The sequence below is a fragment of the Colius striatus genome, chromosome 1 (assembly GCF_028858725.1).
Source record: "Colius striatus isolate bColStr4 chromosome 1, bColStr4.1.hap1, whole genome shotgun sequence".
Lineage (NCBI taxonomy): Eukaryota > Metazoa > Chordata > Aves > Coliiformes > Coliidae > Colius > Colius striatus.
In genome coordinates this window covers 68,770,910-68,795,107 of record NC_084759.1, presented here as the reverse complement: position 1 = coordinate 68,795,107, position 24,198 = coordinate 68,770,910, and the positions used below count along the sequence as shown (strand labels likewise).

At 40.5% G+C, this 24,198-nt stretch overlaps 2 protein-coding genes across 3 annotated transcripts in view; one reads left to right on the top strand and one right to left on the bottom strand.

Annotated features, from left to right (window-relative positions):
* CYFIP1 (cytoplasmic FMR1 interacting protein 1) overlaps nucleotides 1-24,198 on the top strand; it is an 83,088-nt gene that overhangs the window by 37,683 nt on the left and 21,207 nt on the right. For both annotated transcript variants that reach the window (XM_061998206.1, XM_061998199.1), the window contains exons 19-23: nucleotides 641-717; nucleotides 831-939; nucleotides 1,491-1,610; nucleotides 6,383-6,582; nucleotides 13,358-13,445. In XM_061998206.1, coding sequence (XP_061854190.1) covers nucleotides 641-717; nucleotides 831-939; nucleotides 1,491-1,610; nucleotides 6,383-6,582; nucleotides 13,358-13,445 — 594 coding nt within the window. The remainder of the gene's footprint in view (nucleotides 1-640; nucleotides 718-830; nucleotides 940-1,490; nucleotides 1,611-6,382; nucleotides 6,583-13,357; nucleotides 13,446-24,198) is intronic.
* On the bottom strand, nucleotides 19,842-20,513 carry LOC104563025 (fibronectin type III domain-containing protein 9). Its single transcript, XM_010209345.1, has one exon. The coding sequence runs from the start codon at nucleotides 20,511-20,513 to the stop codon at nucleotides 19,842-19,844; it is 672 nt and encodes a 223-aa protein (XP_010207647.1).

The following is a 24,198-nucleotide window of genomic DNA, read 5'->3' as shown; positions in this document are numbered from 1 at the left end:
TGAAGATAACTGGGGGTGTTTAGTCTAGAGAAGAGGAGACTGGGGAGCGATCTCATTACTATTTACAAATATCTAAATGGTGGGTGTCAGGAGGTTGGGGCATCCCTTTTTTTCTATTGTATCTAGCAACAGGACAAGGGGTAATAAGATGAAGCTGGAACACAAGAAGTTCCATTTAAACATAAGACAAAACTATTTTACTCTTCAGGTGAGGGAGCCCTGGCACAGGCTGCCCAGGGAGGGTGTGGAGTCTCCTTCTCTGGAGGTCTTCAAGACTTGCCTAGACACGTTCCTGTGTGACTTGATCCAGGTTGACCTGCTTTTGCAGGGGGTTGGAATAGGTGATCTCTTAAGGTCCCTTCCAACCCTACCATTCTATGATTCTATGATAATAAACTGTGAAGAGAGACCAGATGATGGGTAACTGGTAGGGTGACATGTGGTGAGGAAACCTGTTGACCCATTAAAAATAACTCACATAAATGCCGAAAACTGAATGTTATGTTCTCTCGAGTTGCGAAATTTAGATGCGTTAATTTTGTTAGTTACATTTCATACACAGTGGGAGGTCTTGGATAAGTACTCTCTCTAGAGATTTTAACTATCTCTAAATACAAAATTCTTTTTTTTCCTCCTCAAGGTAAACCTGTGTTTTGACCAATTTGTGTACAAGCTGGCAGACCAAATATTTGCATACTACAAGGGAATGGCTGGCAGGTAAGCTATTCCAGTAATGAGAATTTTTATTCATGCATGTCTGCTATGCTTTGCAATCTAACTTAAAACACTAAACTACAGCTTAACAAAGTGTTTTCTTCCTTTCTTAATAGCCTGCTTCTGGATAAACGATTACGTTCAGAATGCAAGAATCAGGGATCAACCATTCAGTTGCTACAGTCCAACCGCTACGAGACGCTGCTGAAGCAAAGGCATGTCCAAGTGAGTTAACTCATACTCTATTGTACTTGAGTTGCTTGGCCGTTTCCCGGTAGTGTTGATTTATGTAACTATTTCTGTGCTTTACATTGTGTCATGTAAGTGTCATAGCTGACATTGGAGATAAGCTTTTTTTGTCACAAGAAGTAAATTAAGGAAAAAACCTTGAAAGGTCCAGGTTTAATACAAATGTCTGTCACAGTTAAGCAAGAACAAGCCAAGTAGGAACGTCATAGGTGGTAGAGTTGTCTTCCTAGTAATGTCTTTCACCAGTTTTCAATATGCTGTCAGCACAATGTCATGGGACCATAAAATGCTGATATAAATACTTAAATATAAATCCAGCATATGATTTTACTTCTTTTTATGAGAATTGTGCTGTAAGTTATAGTGCCTCATTTGTTCATGAATTTTGTCCATCTGCTTTGTTTCCGTGTTTGGAATGCGAGTTCACTATGTGAGAGTCTGTGAATCTGTGTAGTCTCATAGTTCTTGGACAGCTTGTCTTGTAATTAGACTTTCAGTTCAGAACTTCATGGTGTTTTTTTCTTTAGCTTCTTGGTAGGTCAATAGACCTGAACCGACTGATCACTCAACGAATTTCAGCAGCCATGTACAGGTCAATGGAACTGGCAATTGGTCGATTCGAAAGTGAGGATTTGACTTCCATTGTGGTGAGTGTTGTGTTGAGGTTTTGCCACAGAGCTAATGCTGCACTTGGGTTCTACCTGCTAGTTCTGTTTTGGTTTAATTTATTTTCTCTTCTTTTCATTTTTATTATTTTACTTTCATTGAGAATGAGGGCATTTAGCTTCCTTTTTTCTTTTTAGTTTTTATACTGGCAGAAGAAAAAAAAAGTTTTCTCTGGCTTTGCTACAAGTCCTCTAAGTATTCTCTCAGCAAATAAGTGTACAGTCACTCCTGAAAGAAGAGCAAGCTGAATGAGTAATTGGTCAAACTTATTTTGCCCTAAACCTTAGTTAAAGATGTATCAAGTGGGAAGAATTTGAGCAGTCTTCAAAAAAAAAAAACCCAAACCATAACATTTTTCTCTGATAACTTAATTTTTCTGTAACTGTGAAGTCATACAGTGCTATGACTGAAGTTTGCTTAACTAAGTCTGGATTGACAAAACCTCTTCCCAGAGAAACAACTTAGTGTTGCAAAAGGCGTTCTTTTAGTCACCTCCAGCTACATCATAAATTATACTGGCAAATCATCTTTTGCCATTGTGGAATATTGTGGACTTTGTTAATTCTCATGTGCTGTGATTGTTTTAACTCGCCACATCTTAACCTGCAACTCTGTTCAAACAGTGCTTTGGCCTGACCTGACACAGTACTCTGGCCTACACCACTGTACTTGGGACTGTACAAGTCTCAGTCCTGTTGAGACTGAGAGTCTTGCTCTCTCCTTGCCCAGAAAAAAACATGAACCTGCTGCAACTGAGGGTCTTGGGAGTAGGGTGTAAACATCACCTGTAGAGAAGCCATATACTTGAGCCATGAGGAAATAAGAAAAATGAGCATTCTTGTGTTTTACAGTTTTGTAAAAGCCCAGTTCTGTCCATGCTGATAGATAAATTGCTGACCGTAACAAAACAGCCTTGTGCCTAGTAGAATCAAAATGATTTTATTTGCCTAGTCAGGTTGGTTTTTATATCATGACAAAAATATACTTTTTTATGGAGGGATGTTGTGGTTTAGGCCCATCAGGGAACAAAAGACCATGATTAGCCTCACGTATGGAAGAGACTGAGAATTGCCAAAGGGCAGGGAGAGCTTAATTGCCGCTTAAGGTTCAGGACAAAGCAGACCAGGCTACTCGGCTTGGGGAAGAAAACAGAAAATAATTTAATGCAACATCAACTAAAACATAACCTTAAAACCCCAAACAGAACCAAAATAAAACAACACACAACAATGAAGAGTCTGACCAGCCCTTTAAGAACACCTTCTTGCCACATCTCCCCTCTTCCTGGGCTCAGAGCCCTGTTCCTCGTGTTTTTACCTCATCCCCTGCGAACGGTTCAGGGGGACAGGGAGTGGGGGTTTCAGTCAGTCTATTCCTCATAGCTTCTGCCATTTGTCCCTCCTCAGGACAGGTGGACTCCACACCAGTCCTCCCTGCAAGTCCGTGGGGTAACTCACACTCATGGCAGCCCTGCACGGGCTGCTCCGATGTGCATTTATCCCAAAAGCTGCAGCTCCTCTCTGCCTCTCGTGTGGGGCTGCTCTGGGGCCCGCAGGCTCTCCAACACGGCCTGGTCCATGGCCGTCTCCCCACACAGTCCCTCGCCCGTCCGGGCTCACTCACATGGAGCTGCTGGTGGCTCTCAGTCCTGCCACGGATCTCCATAGATTGCAGGGGCACAGCTTGCATTCTCGCCTCGGCTTGCAGAAGGGTCTCCGGTCTATTGCTTCTCCTTCCTTCCTGCTTCTCTGGCTGAAGGGTCCGTGTGGTCGCCTCCATCTTGTATCACTCTTACACCTTCTGCCAGCACTTCAAATTCCCGTCCCCTAAATAGTGATGGCAGAGGCGCCAGATTGGCCCAGCCGGGCCGGAGGTGGGTGTGAACCCAGGAGCCGGGGGAGAGTCCAAAAACTCTTTACCGGGTTTTCACTGCAACCCGCTCCCCCTGTTACTAAGCCAAAAGCTGCTCCTTGCTAAACCAGAACAAGGGACAAGATCTGATTTGTGCCTGTGGAAGAAGAGCATCTGTGTAATATATTGAGGTGTCTTTTTGAGTTAGTTTCGTGATTAAAATGCTGAGAAACAAATTTTATTTCCAGATGGCAGGAATTTGACAAGTAAATATGCAGTCAACATGAAAAATATCAATCACATTTGGTTCTGCTGGAATGAAAAATAAGTTATGCAAGAAAGTTTACCGTTAGTCTTTCTGTGATAAGTTGGTTTCTTTACCAATGAGATTTTTTCTGTGTAGTTAACTGCCTTGGTTTAATTTCATTCTTTACTGAAGATAAATCAAATACTGAGGCCATATAGCCCCTTGGCTTTTCAGCACTTGGTTTTATAAGCTTTGGATTATTGAAGCGTGGTTTTTCTTTATGTGCAGGATTTTCTTAGTGGCCAGATGAACAGAAAGCATTGACGATGTGTTTCTTAGATCACAGGTTCTCACTTTTTCTTGAGTTGCAGTGTGGCAGGACTAAGGTGTTGTCCCTCCACTATGTTCCTTTTCATTTTTTATCTTTGTTTTATGCAAAATAATTTCTACTGAAATCTACTTGGTTTCTCAGTGAGAAACTTAAAATGCTTAACCTATCAGTAATTTCTGTTGGTTTTCGAGATATTTAAATTAAATTAAGGTAGTTAAAAGGCTGAGCTATTTTTTTCCCTCAAATAGGACTCAATACTGTAGTAACAATCATAATGGTTATTTTTCATTTTCCTTAAAGTAACTGTTACTCACAGGTTTCAAAATCCTTTGAAACATGAAGTAGTTAGACCTGACAGCACAGTAAGGGAAGATAACTGGTAGTTTGATGCACAACTAAACACAACTACAGGACTTTCATTCACTAGACAACAATCTTTAAAAGCAGTGCTTGGAGGTTTTTTTTGAGTGAGAGACTGTGTTCTTTGTGTTTGGTGTTTCTAGTATCTGTGGTGGTTTAGCCTTGGCTGGGTGCCAGATGCCCACCAAGTCATTCTATCACTCCTCCTCCTAAACTGGACAGGGGAAAGAGAAATATGAGAGGTTTGTGAGTTAAGGATGGAGAGATCACTCAGCAATTACTGTCATGGGCAAAACAGACTCGACTTGGGGAGAAATGGTTTGATTTATTGATGAACAATCACAACAGATCAGGGAAATGAGAAATAAAACCAAATCTTAAAACACCTCCTTCCACCCTTCCCTCTTCCCCCTTTCTCCTTCCCCCACAGCGCAGGGGGCAGGGGGTTGTGGTTGGTTCATTACAGATGGACTTTGACGCTGCTTCTTGTCGGGAGGCCTCCTCACACTTCCCACTGCTGCAGTGTGGGATCCCTCCCACGGGAGACAGTCCCTCACAAACTTCTCCAGTGTGGGTCCTTCCCATGGGCTGCAGCTCCTCATGAACTGCTCCGCCATGGGGCCTCCCACAGGGGCAGCTCCTCACACCCTGCCCCAGTGTGGGTCACCCACCAGGAGAACAGTCCTTCAGGTACCAACTGCTCCAGCCTGAGTCCCTCACAGGATCACAAGTCCTGACAGCAAACCTGCTTTGGTGTGGGCACCTCTCTCTCCTTGGAGAGAGCTCCTGGACTCCTGCCAGGAGCTTGTTCCAGCATGAGCTTCCAATGGAGTCACAGCCTCCTTCACACCTGCTCCGGTGTGGGGTCCTCCATGGGCTGCAAGTGGGTCTCTGTTCCCTGGTGGCCTCCATGGGCTGCAGGAGCACAGCTGCCTCACCCTGGTCCTCACCACAGGTCACAGGGGAGTCTTTCTTCCAGGACCTAAACACCTTCCTCCTTCTCCACTGACCTTGGTGTCTGCAGAGATGTTTTTACATTCTCACTCCTTATTATTGCTGCAGTTTAGCAACTGCACAGCAACTTCTTCCCCTTCTCAAATACGCTATTCACAGAGGTGTTACCTCAGTCACTAATTGGCCAGGCCTGGGTCAGCTGCAGGGTCCATCCTAGAATTGACTGGTATTGGCCCTGTCAGCTACAGGGGAAGCTTCTGGCAGATCTTTGTTTAAAGAAGCCACCCCTGTAACCCACCCACTACCAAAACCTGGCCCAGACAAAACCATTGCAGTATCTAATGTCAGAGATGTTATTTTATTTTTAAAATTTGTTATATTTTATCAAAAGTGCCAGAAAACATACTAGGAATTTCTTGTCAAGAGGAGAAACATTATGAAAGGCTGTGTAGTCTGCAGCTTGTGATTTTTCTGGAATACCTTCACAATATTTGTAAATGTTTGGTCTGATCTTTCATTGCATCTTAGGACATTCTTCACCATAGTAAACCATGAGAAGGATTTATGGTAAATGGGATACTATCCCTACCAGTACTACTGCAGAAGTTACTTCACCAGTTGACCTATTGAGCAGAAATTACTTTGTGATCAATTGTAAAGTAGGAAAGGTAGAAGATGCTTCTTGGCCTGTGTCTGACTTTGTTTAGATATTGGAGTTTTAACTTTTGCTCAGTGGAAGAAGAGTTGGCACGAATCTATGTTTGGACCGATTTTTAATGAATACCCTTAAAATCTCAGAGGGTTTAGGGCGGAGACAGGTACAAAACAGTCCCAAGAGCACCAATTCTTTCCAGCACTTACCATTAAAGTGAGAGACTGGGGGAGAACAAATTGTTCATTTTGACGTCTTTCTACTCTTCTATTTGGTGAAGGTTATTTACGTACTATGTTGAATTTCTCCACTTTATTAAATGGACTGCTTACTATGTTTCCTCTTGTTTTTTTTGTAGGAGCTGGATGGCTTGATAGAGATAAACAAAATGACTCACAAGCTTCTGAGTAGATACATGACGTTGGACAGCTTCGATGCCATGTTCAGAGAAGCCAATCACAATGTATCAGCCCCTTACGGAAGAATCACTCTTCATGTCTTTTGGGAACTCAATTATGATTTCCTTCCAAACTACTGCTACAATGGATCCACTAACAGGTTAGCACACCAACCTTCTATTTGCAGCAATTCTTCTACCATCCTCTTGCAGCTTCTTCCCTATGAAATACTGACAAGTCTATCTCCATCCATTTAGTGCATTTTGACTTATATTGCTTTACTTGAAATGAAGCAGCATGACTCATTTTGCTAAGTACTGTCAAATGTACTGAAAGCCTGTTATTTGTCCACAATAGAAGTCAAATGTAAATGTAGCCTCCAAATTCTGACATTTTGATGATTTAGCTATGACATGGTGAAAAATGAAATGCGTCCAAAAATACTGTGAAGTGCATGTCAGGAAGATACTTTGGTAAACAGGATCATCCAACTGTGAAACAATGGAAGTATAGTTTTATTTCTGATTCTGTGTTCCTGTGAAGAAGGGGATTGTTTACTGGAGTTCAGTGTTCACTGCAACTACAGTGGCAGCCTTTAAGGAGAGTAAGTAGTGAAAATCAAAGGGGAAAGGTAGGATCTAATGTTTGAATGAATGAAAGGCACAGTGCTTGGCACTTGGCATTTCTGGGCTTCCTACTTGTGTGTTGTTTTTAGGATTTGTTTTGCTTTTAGCCTTTACTCAGGTTTTGATTAAAGCACTGTGATGTGACAATACAGTGATACAGAATATTGAGCTGTAGGAAAAGGAGGAAGCCTGTTCTCATCTTTCAATGTTTCCTTAGAGAGCTTTTCCTGTCTGACATGTTCCATGATAGTTATGTTGCATTTTAGATCCAAGATTCTGTCTGGGGAAAAAAAGAAGTGGTTTTTTTTGTGGCTAAGTTTTAGCAATGAAACTTCTGTTACATGAATCTGTTTGCACAGGAAAGTTGAATGTATTTTCAAGGAATCTGCTACATTGATGTATCTGGAAACTGGTGGGGGATTATTCAGTATGATGTATTAAGAATCATGTAAGCATAATATTAAAAGCCAGTCTTGATGAAATGCTGATCCTTGACCTGTCAACTTTAAAGATGTTCAGTAGCTCTTGTAACAGTTCAGCCTTTGTTCATCCGGGCTATAAGGATTGCTGGACTGCAGACCACAGTGCTTGGGGAAGTGAGCATGGAACACTAAAGGATGCTGACAGGATCCCATAGGACTATTACTTGTCTGTTTAAAAACTGTACACACAGATTGAGTTAGGCTGATCCTTGAGCTTGTGGGGTGGTTAATTCAGGATAATTCATTTAAGAGATGATGGAGACAGATCTTGGGCAGTATATGTACTGTGTCTCCCAATTTGATCACAGAATTACTTTGGTTTCAGTCAAAAACAGCAGTATGGAGAGAATAAATGTGTGTGTTGCATGTGCAGTGCCCATTGATAATTTGCGGGGAGAGAAAGTAGGAAGTTTCTATCCATTTTATAGTTCATTGTGTCTGTTGGTGTCTTGCAGTTAGTACAAACTTTAAACTGATGAGGTCTCTCTGCATTGAGCTGTACAGGTTACTGTGCAAATACAGGTGTACATGGTGATGAGCTCTGTGAGACCTGCTAGTTTCATTCTTGACTCTTGATAGGTAATGTCTTGCCTGAAAACTTTGTGTAAACATGGTAAAAATAGTGACAATGGAAAGCTGGAAGGGATATAAGCATGATGAAAAACAGAGAGGTTACTAGGTAGTGAGGGGTTGGAGGTAGAGCTCTCAGGAAATGTGAGACCTGTGGCTTGCCATTCATTGATTTGACCACTGCCTAGGTGTAAGGGTCCTCTTTTGAGGTTAGAGTTTTGGTCACATTAACTTGTATCCAGTACCTTTTGAAGTTCTTTTCCCAAGAATGCTTGAACATGATGATATCAAACATCTGTAAAAGAGTTCAAGCATTTTAGAAACCCTGCAGATTTGGTTCAAAGGCTAAGGCTAGTGACACAGAAGTGACACGTTGCATGTTTAATTATTTGGGACTTAAGAGAAAATTAGTATCTGATAATGTACTGAGATTAAACAGTGAGGCTGCTATTAAAATATTTAGCAATTTAATAATTGCAGTTACCAGTTATCTGAAATTTAGTCTCATTAGTGCTGGCCAGCTGCACAGCATGGAAATCCAAGGGTACTTGTAATTCACCTGCTGTCAGTCACAAAAGAAAGAGAACAAACTTTCGGCTAATGGCATGCGCACATGAACTGCAGGTGAGGTCAAAGCTCTCTCTAGTCCAGTGTCCTGTTGCCAGCAGCAGCTGTGCAGAGGGCAAGTATGAAAACAAGGGAGACTTGTGGTAATTTTCCTCCCAAAAACTGTGCTGGCCTCTAGCAGCAATCAGATGTTTCTGCAAAACAAAAATGATGCAGTATTAGTGCATTTCTGTCCCTTTATATGTTTTTTTTTTTCCCCAGTTGATTTGTCCAATCCTTTTTATTTAAAGCTGTGCAAGGTTTTGGCATTCATGACGTGATGTAGTGAGGGGTTTGCATTGAAGATGTGTGCTACATGAAGAAATATCACTCTTAGTTTGCTCTCAAGCTGTTGCCTGACAGTTCTTATATTGAAAGTAATGATGTATGCCATTTCCTGCTTGTTGGCTTTTCTGTGCTGCTTGAGATTTTGGTTTTTTTAAGAGCCCTCTCTCATTTTGGCCTCAGTTACATGTTTTTCCAATCCAAATGTCTTTCCGCATCTGGAATCTCTGTCATGCTTATACCTATGTCTGTATGTTTTCTGTTCCACTGTATCTTTGTGGAGCTACGATTAGGGCTGTCCAGAGGGTTCAAAGGATACAAAGACAACTTGGATGTTTTTGTCCTTTGTTCCTTTTCTACTATCTGTGGTGTTCCTTTTTATGCTTTGTTTTCTTTCTAAGCTGATCTTTTCCTTCTGTGGTAGCTTGTTTTGGGTTGAGGTCTAACAGAGGAGCAAGTGTGAGACAGCCTATACATCTATTTGGATTAAGGATTTTCTGTGCTTTCTTGACACAAGTGATGCAAGCTTCCAGAGACAGGAATCAGACTTGTGGCTCTGTCTCCTCTCAACACATTATCCAAATCTGTGTTCTCTGCTAAAAATTAATGTGTAAAGCACTCTTCCAAATGTGGTATGACATGTTTCTTCTGAGGATACAGATTTGTCACAGATGAACAAAAAGACCAGCTTTTTATTTTTCAGTCTTCCTGCTTCTCCCCCTTCCTTTTGTGAGCTCGCTCTCTCGTACTGCTGTTGAGACTAGTTTTCACAGGAGAACAGCTGTATCTTCTTGTCTTGCATCACTCTGATAGTCACTGTTCAGAAAAATTGTCAGTTCTTTCAGACGCTGCTGGAGCAGACCTGAAAAGCAGCACTGGCAGGGAAAAATACCTACTTTCTGCTACAAAGAGCCAAATGGTGCAGTGCAGGGGATATGGTCTTATTCAAATTAGTGGTGACTGTAGTCAGCTACCTTTCTCCACCTAAAAAAACCCCAAACAAACAAAAAAAACCCCTCCAACAAAAAGCCTTTCTGCCAAAGGAAAGGTGATAGCAATGGAACCTTTACAGAACCTTTATAGTTCAGTTGTGATTCTATGAATGGAGGAGTGGATATCTGTTGCTTTTTCATGCTCTGTTTTGTCTGCTGTTTACTCACATTTCAGTTTGTAGCCTCCTGTTCTTGCTGTCTTGACATTCATGTTGAAGAAGGGTAAGTTAGATCTAACATTCATTTAGAGAGGAGGTGCAGGGCTACTCGTAGATCTGGTAGTCAGGAAAAACTAATTGGAGAAGGCTGGAATTGGAAAGTGTTAATACCAATTAGATGGGGAAATGCAGAGGGACACATTTTGTGTGAGCAGAGAAAGAGGATTGTGATATCTTAGTACTTCTGAGATGAAGCTTAGAAAGTTTATCAGTGAGACACTGTGTGATCTGGTGCCTGCAGTAGCAGGGCAACAGGATCATTGACTGAAGTGGTTTCGTCCAGATTTCTCCTGATTTCCCTAAGTAGATGATGGTAAGTAGAAACATAGAATCATTTAGCTTAGTTTGTGAAGTGTTCAAGGCAAACTCCTTCCTGGTAGGTATCACATAAACACTGATATGAAATGTTTTGATCCCCAAAATACTTACTTTAGGGCTCGTGATGTGCTTTAGCAATCACTGTTGCAAAGCTTTGGTAAGCCAGCAGGCTTTTCATCTGCTTAATCTACTTTGGCTGCTTACAACCTGTGTTGATTAAAATGGAAAAATGGTTGTGAGATCCCCGATGCTGATTGAAAACGAAAAGAAGCGATTACCTGGGAGTGTGCCAAAACCCACATCCAGTGGTACCCAAGGGAAAGCAAAAATTTCCCTATTCACAGAGCTTCAGTCCTTCAAGGAGGTGTTTCTGTTTCTTGGAGGAGGAGCAGAAGGAGTCCAACAGGCAGGATGTCAAAAAGAAAACATACTTACATTGAAAAACTTTGAGGAATAGCAGATGATGCTGAACTGTAAAGGTTCTGTGTAACCCTTAGTTTTGAGGGAAGAAATATCTAATATTTACGTGAATGATATATTGGGATTAGTGACATACCTCCTAGAGTGATGCATTCTCTTCAACTTCTTGTATCCTCAGTCTTAGCTGTAGCACTACCATAAGATAGCAAGTGACCCTCTCTTGCTCCTACTTGCTTTTCTTAAACTCTTCCTTCCTCTCTCAGTATCTTTCACCAGAGAAAGTATAAAATAAGTGCTTGCTTCAAGTCTTTAAGAAAGCTTTGAGACTATATTGCTACTACTCTATAAAATATTAGAGAGGGAGAAACCCCCAAGAATATAGACGAGCACTGGGGAACACCCTAGAATTACTTGTGCTTCTGTAGAGCCAGATGAAGCTTAGGCACTGTCTCTGAAAGAATTCTACAGTATTTGATTTTTGAGGCTGTGATTTCTTCTCAATCCAAGACTGATTTGCTCCCAGACACTAATGACATTGTAACTCAAATATATTCATAATATCTTTTTGACTTGCAGCTTCCAAAGTCATGATATTGACCCACATTTATATTCTGGAACACTCTTCCTTGTGAGGGTTTTAATTTTAGTGATATCAACTCTTGCCCCGTACCAAACCCCGACCTTATTTCAAATGACGTGTTATCTCTCTTGCTTTCGTTCATTTTAGAGATTTTATTAGGGCTTGAAAATTTATGTCTGTTTAAGAAGGAATAGGCTTTGGAGGGAAAGAATGGAGAACAGAGTAATCTCTGGAACTGTCACATATTATAGATTCCTTTGAATTCCATTAGGTGACCAGATTCGAGTAATCTCAAGAGGAACTTTGTGGTTGTGCTGCAAGTGAGAGAGAAGGGGAAACTTGTAAACTGAGGAAATGTAAATGTAAGGAGATTGAAGTTATATAGATATAGTATAAAAATAGTACACATAGGTGATTTTCTTTTTCCTTGAAAGCTCTGTATGCAAACATTTTCTGGGCTTTGACAAACCCAAGTACATTTGGAAAGACAAGACTAAAATACCTATTTTTGAGCAGATTAAAAAGATACAGAAAACTTGCTCTGAGGTTATAGACTCACACAAGAATGATTGAGATTATAAATAAAACACAGTGGAAATAATTGTAATCAACCTGCTGCACTTTAAACATGTTTGGGTGAAACAATTTTTGATTAACGTGTCTGGTTTTGTTTTCAGCTAGAAAATCGATGTATTAAAATTTCTATGTTCTTTCTAGGAAAAATTATGAATGATTCATGTATTTTGTGTGCTTATTAAATTCAAACACATTCTAAAGAAACAAAAAAATTATCAAGAACTAATTGTATCTTAGGCTGTTACAATGTACTGCAAACTTTCTTTCCTGAAACCTTTTCCTGGATGCATTTGTTTCATTCAGTTCTCCCTCAGAACAACCTGATCTGATACAAACGCTTCTGAAGTAGCTGTTTTTCTGCTTCCTTGAATATAAACAGCTTTGCAGCATTTACCAAGAAATCCTTATCAAGTTAAAAAACAAAGTAGCCATCCAGTCCCTGAACATGTGCACCATTTTGGTCAGTTTAATAAAGTTAAGCACAGTCAGAACCGTAGTAGGTGTTGATTAACTTCTTTCTGCACTCAAGCTGCAAAAAGTGCATTAAACAATTAACAGGGAACCTCAGGGGAGATGGGTCTGAGCTACTTATTCATGAGAGGACTGATGCTTGTAGAATTGAGCCCGTTATTGAGGTTTTAGGCCTCCCAATTTGGAATGGGCTGTTGATCTTATCCTTTGCAGTACTCCATATCTCTGTAGTTCTCTTGTCATGCCCTTAACAGTACAGAGAGGTAAAGCTAAACATGATTTGTATTGCTACATGCTCACATTGGAGTATGAGCAAACTTTTTAAGCATTAATTTTGCTACACGGATTATATCCTTCCTCCTGACTTTTTTTTAATGTATTAACCTAAAGTATTTCTCCTGCTGTGTGTTTCTTTTTGGGGGGAAAAGCTCCAAAACATTCAATAGAAATGTCATGTTCTTCTTTGAAGAACATATAGATCATTCTCAAGGACTTAATGTTGGAAGCACAAGGAGTTTCCTTACTCTCTGAGAGAGGCTAGTGCTACTTCAGTTCCTTCTCTCTTTGGTGGGTTGGACTATAGTTAGAGCATCGCATTAAGTGGTGAATAATCAGATGATTATTTGTGTCCAGGCCTTTGAGCAATGCAGTTTCATCATGGGCTGAAAGACAGTCTGTCTGGCTTTGATTTTTATATATAGCCAAAAGCAGTATTATACAAGGTAAGATGCATTAGGCACACACTTGCTAACCTAAGTATAATTAATGAATGTTTTCTTTTGTTGTTACAGATTTGTTCGGACTGTGCTACCGTTTTCTCAGGAGTTTCAAAGAGATAAACAGCCAAATGCACAGCCACAGTATCTCTATGGATCAAAGGTTGGATTTAATGCCCTTTGTAGTTATGGTTTGCTAATGTTTAAAAGTATTTTTTAAATGATAGAAATTGTGAAAGTTGTAAAAAATGACTCAAATACATTTTGTAAATATTTTAAATTGGGTATAAGCTTTTTTTTAGACTTTGTTGTGAAGCTTGTTGTGTTTCAGCCTAAGTGCAAGTGATTAATCCGATGGTTAGTCTTATCTGACACAGCTAAAAATAAATCCTTCTCCCAAGCACAGTTGCTTATAGTGGCAGAGCAGACTCAAAGCAAAGATTCATTAATCATCTGGTGAAGTGAGAACAAGAGCCCATCTTGGGTGCAGCTGCTCACTTGTTACAGTGGTGAAGACTGTGATGGCAGGAGAAAAGGGAACAGATAGAAAAAAATGCTTCAAATGTTATCTGACTAAAACTCTCTCACATCAAACTGCTTAAATTAGTTCTTAAAAAGTAGAATCTCTTCAGCATCTTCAACCTAAGGACCTCAAAGTTGTTTTGATGAGCTTGACCCTCTGGCCATCTCATCTCCTGTATTAGCATCGTCTTTCTTGCTTTGCAGAATAGGAGTGCCTAGAAGGATTATGTAAGTTTTCAATAGAAGTGTACATGATATGCAGTCATGTACTCTGCACCTTAAAGCAATGCCTAATACTGATGTTGGAAAGGAGCTTAAATGGGTGACAAATTGAGAGATTACTTGGCACAACAGAATGGTCATGAGCTTTCATAGAGCTTACCCAAGTGAGGGAAGTTAGCCTGTATTCACAGGACTAATTATTACTTGAGTCTTAATAAGACTCGGGTTGGGACATCCCTTTTTTCTATTGTAGCTAGCAACAGGACAAGGGGCAATGGGATGAAGCTGGAACACAAAAAGTTCCACTTAAATATAAGAAGAAACTATTTCACTGTGAGGGTGACAGAGCAGTGGAACAGGCTGCCCAGAGGGGTTGTGGAGTCTCCTTCCTTGGAGGTCTTCAAGACCCACTTGGACATGTTCCTATGTGACCTGATCTAGGTGAACCTGCTTCTGCGTGGGGGTTGGACTAGATGATCTCTAAAGGTCCCTTCCAACCCCTACCATTCTATGATTCTACAATTCTAATGACCCTTAAAAGCATACCACATTATTACCTATCTGAATTTTTACTCTCCATTCAGAAATATTGATCTGCAGCAGTAGAAGCCAGCAGTAGTATCTTCAGCAAGTCGTTTGAAAATATTATCAACATGTAACTCTGAATTTTGCATTGTTACCTTGACCATCAGGGAGGCAAAATGAAAGTAAGGAGAAGACCAATAAAAATATATGGATGAAATCAGAGGATTGTTGAAAAAAAAGTTTTAAATTATTTACTCAATTATTCCTGTAATTTACACAGGTGCCATGTGTCATCTTCATGTCTAGCTGCTTTCATTACCTAGATCCTGCTTAAACATGAGCATAGTTTGTCCTCATCTTACTGTAATTTCTGCACATCAGATCCTAGTTATGTGGTGCAATTGCCGTGGAGTGATTTGCCCAGCAAGTTGTTTTTTTAGAGCTGAAGAGATAGCTCAGAAGAAACGAATTTCAGTCCTAATCTAGCTGCTGAATTTGTAAAACTTTCATACTTTTACAATGTGAAGGAGGTGGAAAAGGACATTCATATGTCTTTAACGTAGCGGCTAATAGGCTGGTACTGTGAACACCATAATTGTTCTGCAGCAGGGAAGAGTAAATTACAGGAAAGTAGGATTTTCTTACATTACAGTTATTGTGTTATTTTAAGAATTCACCAGATGCAGTGTAAAGAGAAAAAAAACCCACTGAATTTAGCACAGATTGCTGACTTAATTTATCTAAGTGATGATACTGTTCGGTGAGTGACAGAGATTAACTGGGGAAACTTTTTTTTTTATCAATCAGGTTACATGCTTAGAATTAGTTTAGTAGTCTTTATTCTCAGAGCTACCTATTTTCAGAAATCTGATTATTTTTCCATATGAGCAGGAGCAATTGAGGGGGTTTTTAGATGCATTTCTGGAGCAAGTTTCCCAGCTAGATATGCCTGTATTAGCAAATATTCCTGAATGTAGGTTTAAATTTTTAGAAGAGTATGTTTTTATTCTTGAATCTAATGTATCTTGGAATTGAGGATGTCTAAATGGAGTTTCAGGAGGACATTTCTACTGTACATAGCAAATAATTCTTACATGATGGAGGCTGCACATTAATAATGTATGATATAATTGCAGGGTGTTTATTCTGTGTACTATATAGCCAGGGTTGTCACAAAGCACGTCCTTGTTTGGCTCCTTTAACAGTTTCATTGTTGAATTGTCCCCTGACTGGCTAATAATGGGGTATGGATTTTTTAATGTATTTTTTATTTTACTGTCTTTTTTGAGTTCTTGAACTGCTCAAGATATTCAGGTGAGCACTTTCGTTGGTTATATGAACAATACAATATGACTTCTTATTTTCCTTATTGAATTTTGTTGTTGGTTTTGGGTTTTGAGGGATTTTTTAGGGTTTGGGTTTTTTAATTATGTTGGGGTCTGGTTTTGGTTGTTTGAGTTTGTTATGGGGGTTTTTTCAATCTATGGTATTTATTTTGGTCAGGACAAAAGCTTTGTGTTTTCTTGTACTTGTGTACAATCGTACATTTGGACTGTAATAGCTGAACATTTTCTGTGCCAGAGCTTTGCACAAGGAATTTTTAGTTGACCCCAAAGCGTTCACACATTCTCAGATATTTCTAAATGAATCAAAGCATTTGGTCTATATTAATGTGTGTATTGGTGTTTAGCACAGACACTTGTGTCCTTACTCTCTGTTGCATTTAAAGTTTTCTGAGCAGTATCTTCATCTAATTAGCAAAACAGAAACCCACAGATACAACTTTCTTGTCCTGGCAGATGTGAGTGAGCTGACCCGCGAGAGCTCGTCAGCCTTTTTAGCGAGCTGAAGGATTTTAAAAGCTCTTTGAGCACAGTCACAGAAATCCCTTTACTCAGGTGAAATGTGCATAGAATTATTGAAATGAATATTAGCAGACCGAAACAGGGGCTGGAGGCATAAAGTACTTAATAATGTGTATACAAGAAAGAGGGTTCTTCTGAGGATTTGAAACAAACTTTGCATGTTAATGAAGTGCCTGGTTTTATCGAGGTTTCATAGACCCAAATTGAAGAGCTTCCTTTCTGGCTTACACAACACTTTCCAAAGCTTTTCATGTTTGTGTGTCTTCTGTGTTTTGTAGATGCTAACTCATTTGTTTTGTGAAAAAACTATCTCTTTGGAAAATACTTCTGGTGAATATAATGGTTTTTATCTACCACTGGTGCGCAAATTAACATCAGTTTGCATTATATTGTGTCTTGTTATCAGTTTAGCAATCACTTAGAACGTTTTCCCCTTACTAGATAACTGCCAAAACAGAGTTGCCAGACTGAATGAAATCACAGAATCGATATGGTTGGAAAAGAACTTTAAGATGATAATAAAACCTTGTGAGCAAGAGAAAAAGAATTGTGTAGCTGTGTGAGCGTGTCATAACATGAGTTTTTTCAAAACCTAGTTCAGAAGTCAGACAATGCTCCTTATGCATGGCTCGCTTGCAATGGGTGTGAGATGGTCTGTTGCTTGTGAGGTGATATCTAAGTAGTGCACAGTAAACTCCTTGGGTGGAGTGGTTTTGTATTTAGATGAGGTAAATCCCATTCCTGGGAGCATTTCCGTGGTAGCTCCTCGCCTTCTCAATCTGGCATATACGTGTGTCTTTTTATAACTGTGTATGTGTATATGTTTGTATATCAATAACAACATTCAGTAGGTGAATTGAGTCAAAACTGCTTTAAGACTGAACTACTCCATGTTCTCACGATGGTGTATACATGTGTATATAACATACAAGTGCAGGTAAATATTTGTGTTGGCAGAGGTGAGGATATACATCTGTTTGCTTCACCCCTTTAACATTAAAATAATCTTTTCTCTCTTGCATGAAATCCTGATCAGAGAAGTGTTACCGTTAATTTGATGACAAGATAATTTTAAAGCATTTTATTTTTCTGTTCCTGCTACCCAGCGACCCCTTTTTGGCAGTAAACTTGTAGTGTTGGCTTCATGCTCTGAAGAGAGCTTTTCAGTGTCTGTTTCATGAAACACCTTCATTCGAAACAGCAGTAAACTGTTTTTATCTTCACAGTTTAAGACTGATGTCTGTGACAAAGAAAAACTTGTGTCAACTGGAGGAAATGCTATGGAGGGGGCAGAGAACACGTTACCTCTAACTTAACACAATGAAGACACCTTCTGAAGTGTTTCTAAAAGTAATCCTCGCCCCCATTCAGCACGTGTTTCTGCATGTCCTACCTATCCTAGTAGGAAAAAAATAAAGAAAAGGCATCAAACTTATACCAGCTCGTGTCTTCCCAGCAGTATGAGAGCTGACATCTTTCGCAAGTTGTGGGAGATGTTGTCAAAACACAGTAGCTGCAAAGAGCCACTGCCTGCGGTGGAGGGTTCGACGGGTGCTCTCTTGCCAAAGTTGTACACTGCCTCGGCTTCCAGGCTGCAAGGGAAAGGCAGTGCCCAGCCAGCAGTTCTCTAGCCTTTACTGGTACAACTGAGCTGTGTCAAAAAGAGCTGACATAATGCATACGTTCATACCAATAGCAGGTTCAAATGCCTGCAGTCACAGCGTTATCTTTGGGGTTTTTTTACATATACCATACCATACAGCAATACTGAGATTTATCATGTTTTTATTGAACACAAATGCAATGAAGAGATTTAAAATAGGGTAACTTAGACACCTAAACCAGACAAGACTTGTCATGTTGTGACAGATTTCTGTCCAAAGGGCCTTCCTTGGCACTTTGCCATGAGGCTCAAGGCAGAGAGAGATGTTGGGCAGATTGGCTTGTTACAAAAACCAAAGTGTTTTGACATGTTTTTCCTTCTTTGCCCCTTCATTGTACTAAATGTACTGTTCAATTGGATTGAAATTTGCAGCTGGTGAATGAGTTTTTTGTCATTAAAACTGAAAGGGAAGGAGAGAAAGAAGAGCCAGGAGTTGCTTCACTGAATTCCATTTCCTCTACAGGGAGTCATTCAACTGTGGAGCAGAGGATAGTTTGTAATGGGATCAGCAGATGGCTTATGGTGGGTGCAGAAGAGTGGAAAATATGATAACCCAGGATATTTTCTTAGTTTCATTAGAAGTGTCTATACAGAGTTGCTATCTTGCGTATGTTTTCAGACTGAGGGGGCATTTCAAAGACAGACAAAAGAAGATCATTAAAATCCTGGTAAGGTTAGCCTATGTGCTGAGACTGACCTCACTCAGACGGGAGCTGTGGAGAGCATTGTGGTCGCTGAAGTGTCGTAGTCTGAGTGTAGCAGTTTGTACCGTGTAGTTTGAGAAGCAGTCGGGGTTGTGGGAGTGTTGCTTACGCTGGCGAACCACTGCACTCGGGGTGTACGTTCCAGTTGCCTGTAGCATAGCAGCCTGGGTTGCCATCTGAAGACTTCTACTCAGTTTTAATTTATGCTAGTAGGGGGAAAAAAAAGGGCCTCATAGTCACTTCTGATTCATTTTTGTATCTGTTTGCTGTTTTAAAGTAATGGAAAGCAACCAAAAAATAAAACAACCAACCCCTCAGAATGCAAACTGATTGCTACATGCTTCAGTAATAGAGCGTGGCTGAAGTGGGCCTCTCACTACAAGAAGGACTTTGAGGTGCTGGAGTGTGCCCAGAGACAGGCAAGGAAGCTGATGAAGGGTTTGCAGAGCAAGTCTTATGAAGAGTAGCTGAGGGAGCTGATGTTTAGTTTAGAGAAAAGGAAGCAGAGGGGAGACATGATCCTTCTCTACAACTACCTTACAGGAGATTGTAGTGAGGTGGAAGTCAGTCTCTTCTCCCAAGTAATGAATGATAGGACACAAGGAAATGGCCTCAAATTGCACCAGGAGAGGTTTAGATTGGACATTATAAAGAACTTTTTCACTGAGAGAGGGTTGTTAGACACTGACACAGACTGCCCAGGGAGGTGGTGGTGTCACCATTCCAGAAGGTATTTAAAAGACATGTAGATGTGGTGCTGAGGGACATGGTTTAGTAGTGGCCTTGGCAGTGTTAGGTTAATGGTTGGACTTGATGGTCTTAAAGGTCTTTTCGAACCAAAACAATTTTGTTGCTTCTTGGGAGTCTGAACCTTTGCTTCTGGTGCAGAGGCTGTGTAAGGGCTGTTGGAAAGGGATATGGCAGCAGAGATACAGCCAGGAGCTCTGTGGTGAGCAGCTGGAGCTCCCTGTCATGAGGGCTGACAACACTGCATGCGGTGTGTTTGCAGCAGTTGGGATGTTGTACGGAGTGAAAATCTGCTCCCTCACAAAAGGTTTCTAATTTATAGCAGAGCATTGTCCTGTCATTGGTGCTCGTTCCTGGCTTTTGGAAGCCGGCACAATGGGCTCCTTGCATGCTGAGGGATTCTTAATGATTGTGGCCAGCTGGATGCCACCTGAGTGCTTTTCCTCTGTGTCCTGCATCAGTTGGTTCTGCCTGCCAAGCTCTTCTGAGCCATGCTCCATGCTTTTGGTCAATGCCGTCCCATGCTCTTGTTTGGAGGCCTCGTTTCTCCCTTGCTGGCGCTCACGTCTCCTGCGACACAGGAGGTGCAGGCAGCCATAGAGGAGGATTGCAGCGATGATGAGGAGCAGGACGCTGCTGGTGACCCAGATGCCCAGCGCCAGCTCCTTCTTGGTGTTGCTTGCAGAGGCTGGGTCTTGTTCCAGCGTGTTAAAAACTCTGCACTGGTCGCTGGAAGGGTTTGCAGACTGGCAGGTCACGCACACGATGTACGTCGTTAGCGGAGTCAGGTTTTCAACAACGAAGGAGGAGCGGCTCGTGGGCACCCTCTCTTCCTTCTGAAAGCTCTTTCTTGAGTAACTGGATAGCATGCTGTTCCAGTTAGGGTGGTACATGATGCTGTAAAAGCTATCGGCACAACTGGCCATTTTGGGCCAAATTACCATTGCTGTGTTTCCCGTGATGTTTTGGACGGTTATTCCCATCGGGCTGTTGCTCAGCTGGTTCTTTTTCTCTCCCGGTGACAATTTGGCTGTGGAAAAGAAATATGTTCGTTTCCTGGGTAGGTAACTGAGAAGCTGCAGCACTGGGGACGTTGCGTGGATCTTAATTGTAGTGCCCTGTAATTTAGGAAAGGAGTGTATTAGGAAACTATGCTCTTGTGTAAGAGTGAGAGTTGGATGTTCATAAAGTTTGAGGTGTTTTAAACTGTGTATTTCTTTTCCAAGTGAAAGGATAAATACATGCTTATAGAAATTGAGCCAGAGCTGCTGTCTCTACAGGTGATGAGTTGTATCTGTCTCCAAGGTGCAGTTTGCAGAGTTTGCACTCAGGAAACTGCTTCGTTTCACAGGTCTATGGAGGTTTTTTCAGATGACTGAACAATAAATGCAGCACTCCCTTTTTTTTCCTAGTCTGATGATCTCGCATTTTCTTTTACTTGGTGTTTTACCTAATCTCAAAGCTCGTTTTGGTGAGCAGTGTATTTTCCTAAGTGGCAAGAGAAAAGGGGTGACAGGAGTGGATATTGAGGGATAAATTCCTCTAGCATGCACAAGTCTCTGTTTTTGCCAGTCACGATCAATTGAAGAACAAAGTAGTATGTCAGAACATCACCAGGTAACATCACTTTTGGTCTCCAGTATTATTTTACATTAATTTCTTATTCACTGATACTGTCTGTTTTTCTGCTGGCGAGTTATCACATCTGTAGCCACCGGTCGAGCAGTGACTGTGATGACTCTGCCTTGGTGGCATCAGTATCACGATATTTTGTCTTGATGCTAGTCGGCCTCTTGGAAAAGCTTTCCCAAGCTAAGCTTAGTTGGTGAAATACAGCTTTCACTAGAGTATATACCTTTTGGCTAAATACTGGATTGTTTGGGGTTTTTTTAAAGGACCAATACTCTTTTCTGTTCTAAGTAATTGTATGTACTTGTAAGTAAAGTATGGACTTCCACGCTCTGTCTGCCCTGAGCTTATAAACTCTTTCTCATAACAAAATCAAAATTAGAAAAGCTGCCACTGTTTTGAGCTCTTTCAGTTTGCATTACCACTGTAAATAGTGAAAGCAAAATACTATTTTTCCACAATTTTCTAAACACATCTATTAAAGAATATACAGTAGGAGCCAGTGAGTATCTTTTCATTTCTTTATCATGGTGGTTTTGCTTCAGCTGCTGTGAGAGTAAATTTTGAAAAAGAGCCTACCTCAACAATTTAATCTGTTTCTCTTAGTTTACTAATCAATTTCTAGTGGCATTCATCTGAAAGTTTCTTACTTCAAAAATGAAGATAAATGCCCGTGACAGTAACACTATGTTTCGTTGTTTATGTTGTTGTTATAGAAATGAATTAACTATTTTATGATCAGATCTAAAGTGTTAAGCCTCCTGACTAAATAGAATCGTAAGATCATAGAATGGTAGGGGTTGGAAGGGAGCTTTAGAGATCATCTAGTCCAACTCCCCTGCAGAAGCAGGTTCACCTAGATCAGGTCGCATAGGAACATGTCCAGGCGGGTCTTGAAGACCTCCAAGGAAGGAGACTCCACAACCCCTCTGGGCAGCCTGTGCCAGGGCTCCCTCACCTGAACAGTGAAATAGTTTTTTCTTATGTTTAAGTGGAACTTTTTGTGTTCCAGCTTCATCCCATTACCCCTTGTCCTGTTGCTAGCTACTATAGAAAAAATAACAATTGACTACTGAAAATTCTCATGATGAAGAAAGATTTACTCATAACATATTCTGAAGTTATTCTATAACACTTTTATTGCATTTTATACGTTATATATGTTAATGGGATTTTGATAGTTGCATTACAGTAATAGTAAGAATTCTGTGCCTGTTGATGTATGAAAATTGTCAATTGAGGCTTTTGGATTATACTTATTGGGAAGTGGAAACAGAAAGATATATGTTTGTTTTCATCACAATGTAGAACCAGAGGTATTACTGATCTGGGTAGATGCTGCCATTCTAATTGTGTGTCAAGTGGATACTTTTTGATACAGCAACAATATAAAAGAACTGAGTTAGCTGTCAAATAAACTTAGCAGACAGACACATTTTGGCACCTGCCCAGCTTGTGCAGTTATTAAAATCGGATGTGTTAGTAAGATCAAGAGCTTTTACTTGCTCAGTTGTCTTCTCCTTAGCTAATAGATCTCAGTTACTTCAAATTATTTCTATATTACTTTTGTGGAACACTTCCTGACACAATCTAGAAACAATAGTTTTCATCCTCATAGCATTTGTGAGTAGAATGTTTGGATTTTAATTAAATAACCATAATACATTTCTATTATTGCAGAATGTCAGTTATTTGAAGACACACAATTACTGACATGTAAATGTTCTATAGATTATAAAGTCAGTACTTACTGTCACTTCCTGACGGAAATTTCAGGACAGAATTTTCAGGCGGTGATGCTGCTGTGAAAATGATGGAAACGTTAAGTTTTCTTTATCCTTTTTCACATGAGTGAGTTATTTCCTGCCTGATCTCTGCTTGCCAGTTTGCTTTTTCTTCCCTTCAGATTCCCTGGGCTGAATTCTCATTGCTTGGTGCTTTCAGTTTTTATCCCCGATGCTGCTGGTGGCATGGTTTCTTTGTCTCTTCCACTGAAATTCATGCAAGAGCACATCTTGTCTGAAGATGCTGTTGCCTTGCTTTTCGAACAACATACAGGAGAAATAATAATGCCTTTCCCTCCCCTCTTCTGCTTGCCTCCCCTTGGATTGCCTGAACATCCCTGTTATATGCTCTTGTGCGTGTACCAGTGATGCTGTGAGTGATTAATGTTAGCACTTTGATGACATCAGCAACTAGCATCTCTTTGGGCTTTTTTTTTCTAAATGTAAGTAGGGGAGGGAGCAAGCATAGCTTAAAAAATAATGAACTCCCTCTTTCCTTCTCTGCCTTTCCACCCCCATCCCCACTTTGTTAGTGGCTTCTTCCCTAAGCATTTTACGCTTCTGTGCATCATGGGGGGGAAGCAGCAGTGGCGTGTGGTGATGTTCTCTAAATCCTTTTGTCACAGTTTGTAAAGCTCTGCTAATCCAGTGTTTACAGGTGAACCATTTTAGGTACTTCCCCGTGAGGGAAATATTAAAGAAAGATGTATTTTTAGATTGGCTGGTTTCTTACTGTGATGTATTGGTGAGTTTTTAAATACCAAAATCATGTTTTTAGGGCTTGCTTTTCTATGACAGATTTCTGCTGTGTGGAGTTCCTTCCCCTGAACCTCACGGCAGTAAAATGTTTTAACCTACTGAAGTAAAATTCTCCATGTACTATAGCTGAAATAGATACTTTGGACACATTTATTGTGGAGACCTATTTGATAGGAAACATCAAAAGCAAAAGATGAGATCTCACCTTTTGGGGACAATTACACAAATACTTGGTTGTATCTTTTAGTCTAGAGAAGAGGAGACTGAGGGTGGATCTCATTAATATTTACAAATATCTAAATGATGGGTGTCAGGAGGTTGGGGCATCCCTTTTTTCTGTTGTATCTAGAAACAGGACAAGGGGTAATGGGATGAAGCTGGAACACAAAAAGTTCCATTTAAACATAAGGAAAAAATATTTCACTGTGAGCATGAGGGAGCCCTGGCACAGGCTGCCCAGAGGGAGGGTGTGGAGTCTCCTTCCTTGGACTACCTG

Coding starts and splice junctions, on each gene's coding strand:
- LOC104563025 (XM_010209345.1), bottom strand. CDS start 20,513: ATGGGAATAACCGTCCAAAACATCACGGGAAACACAGCAATGGTAATT.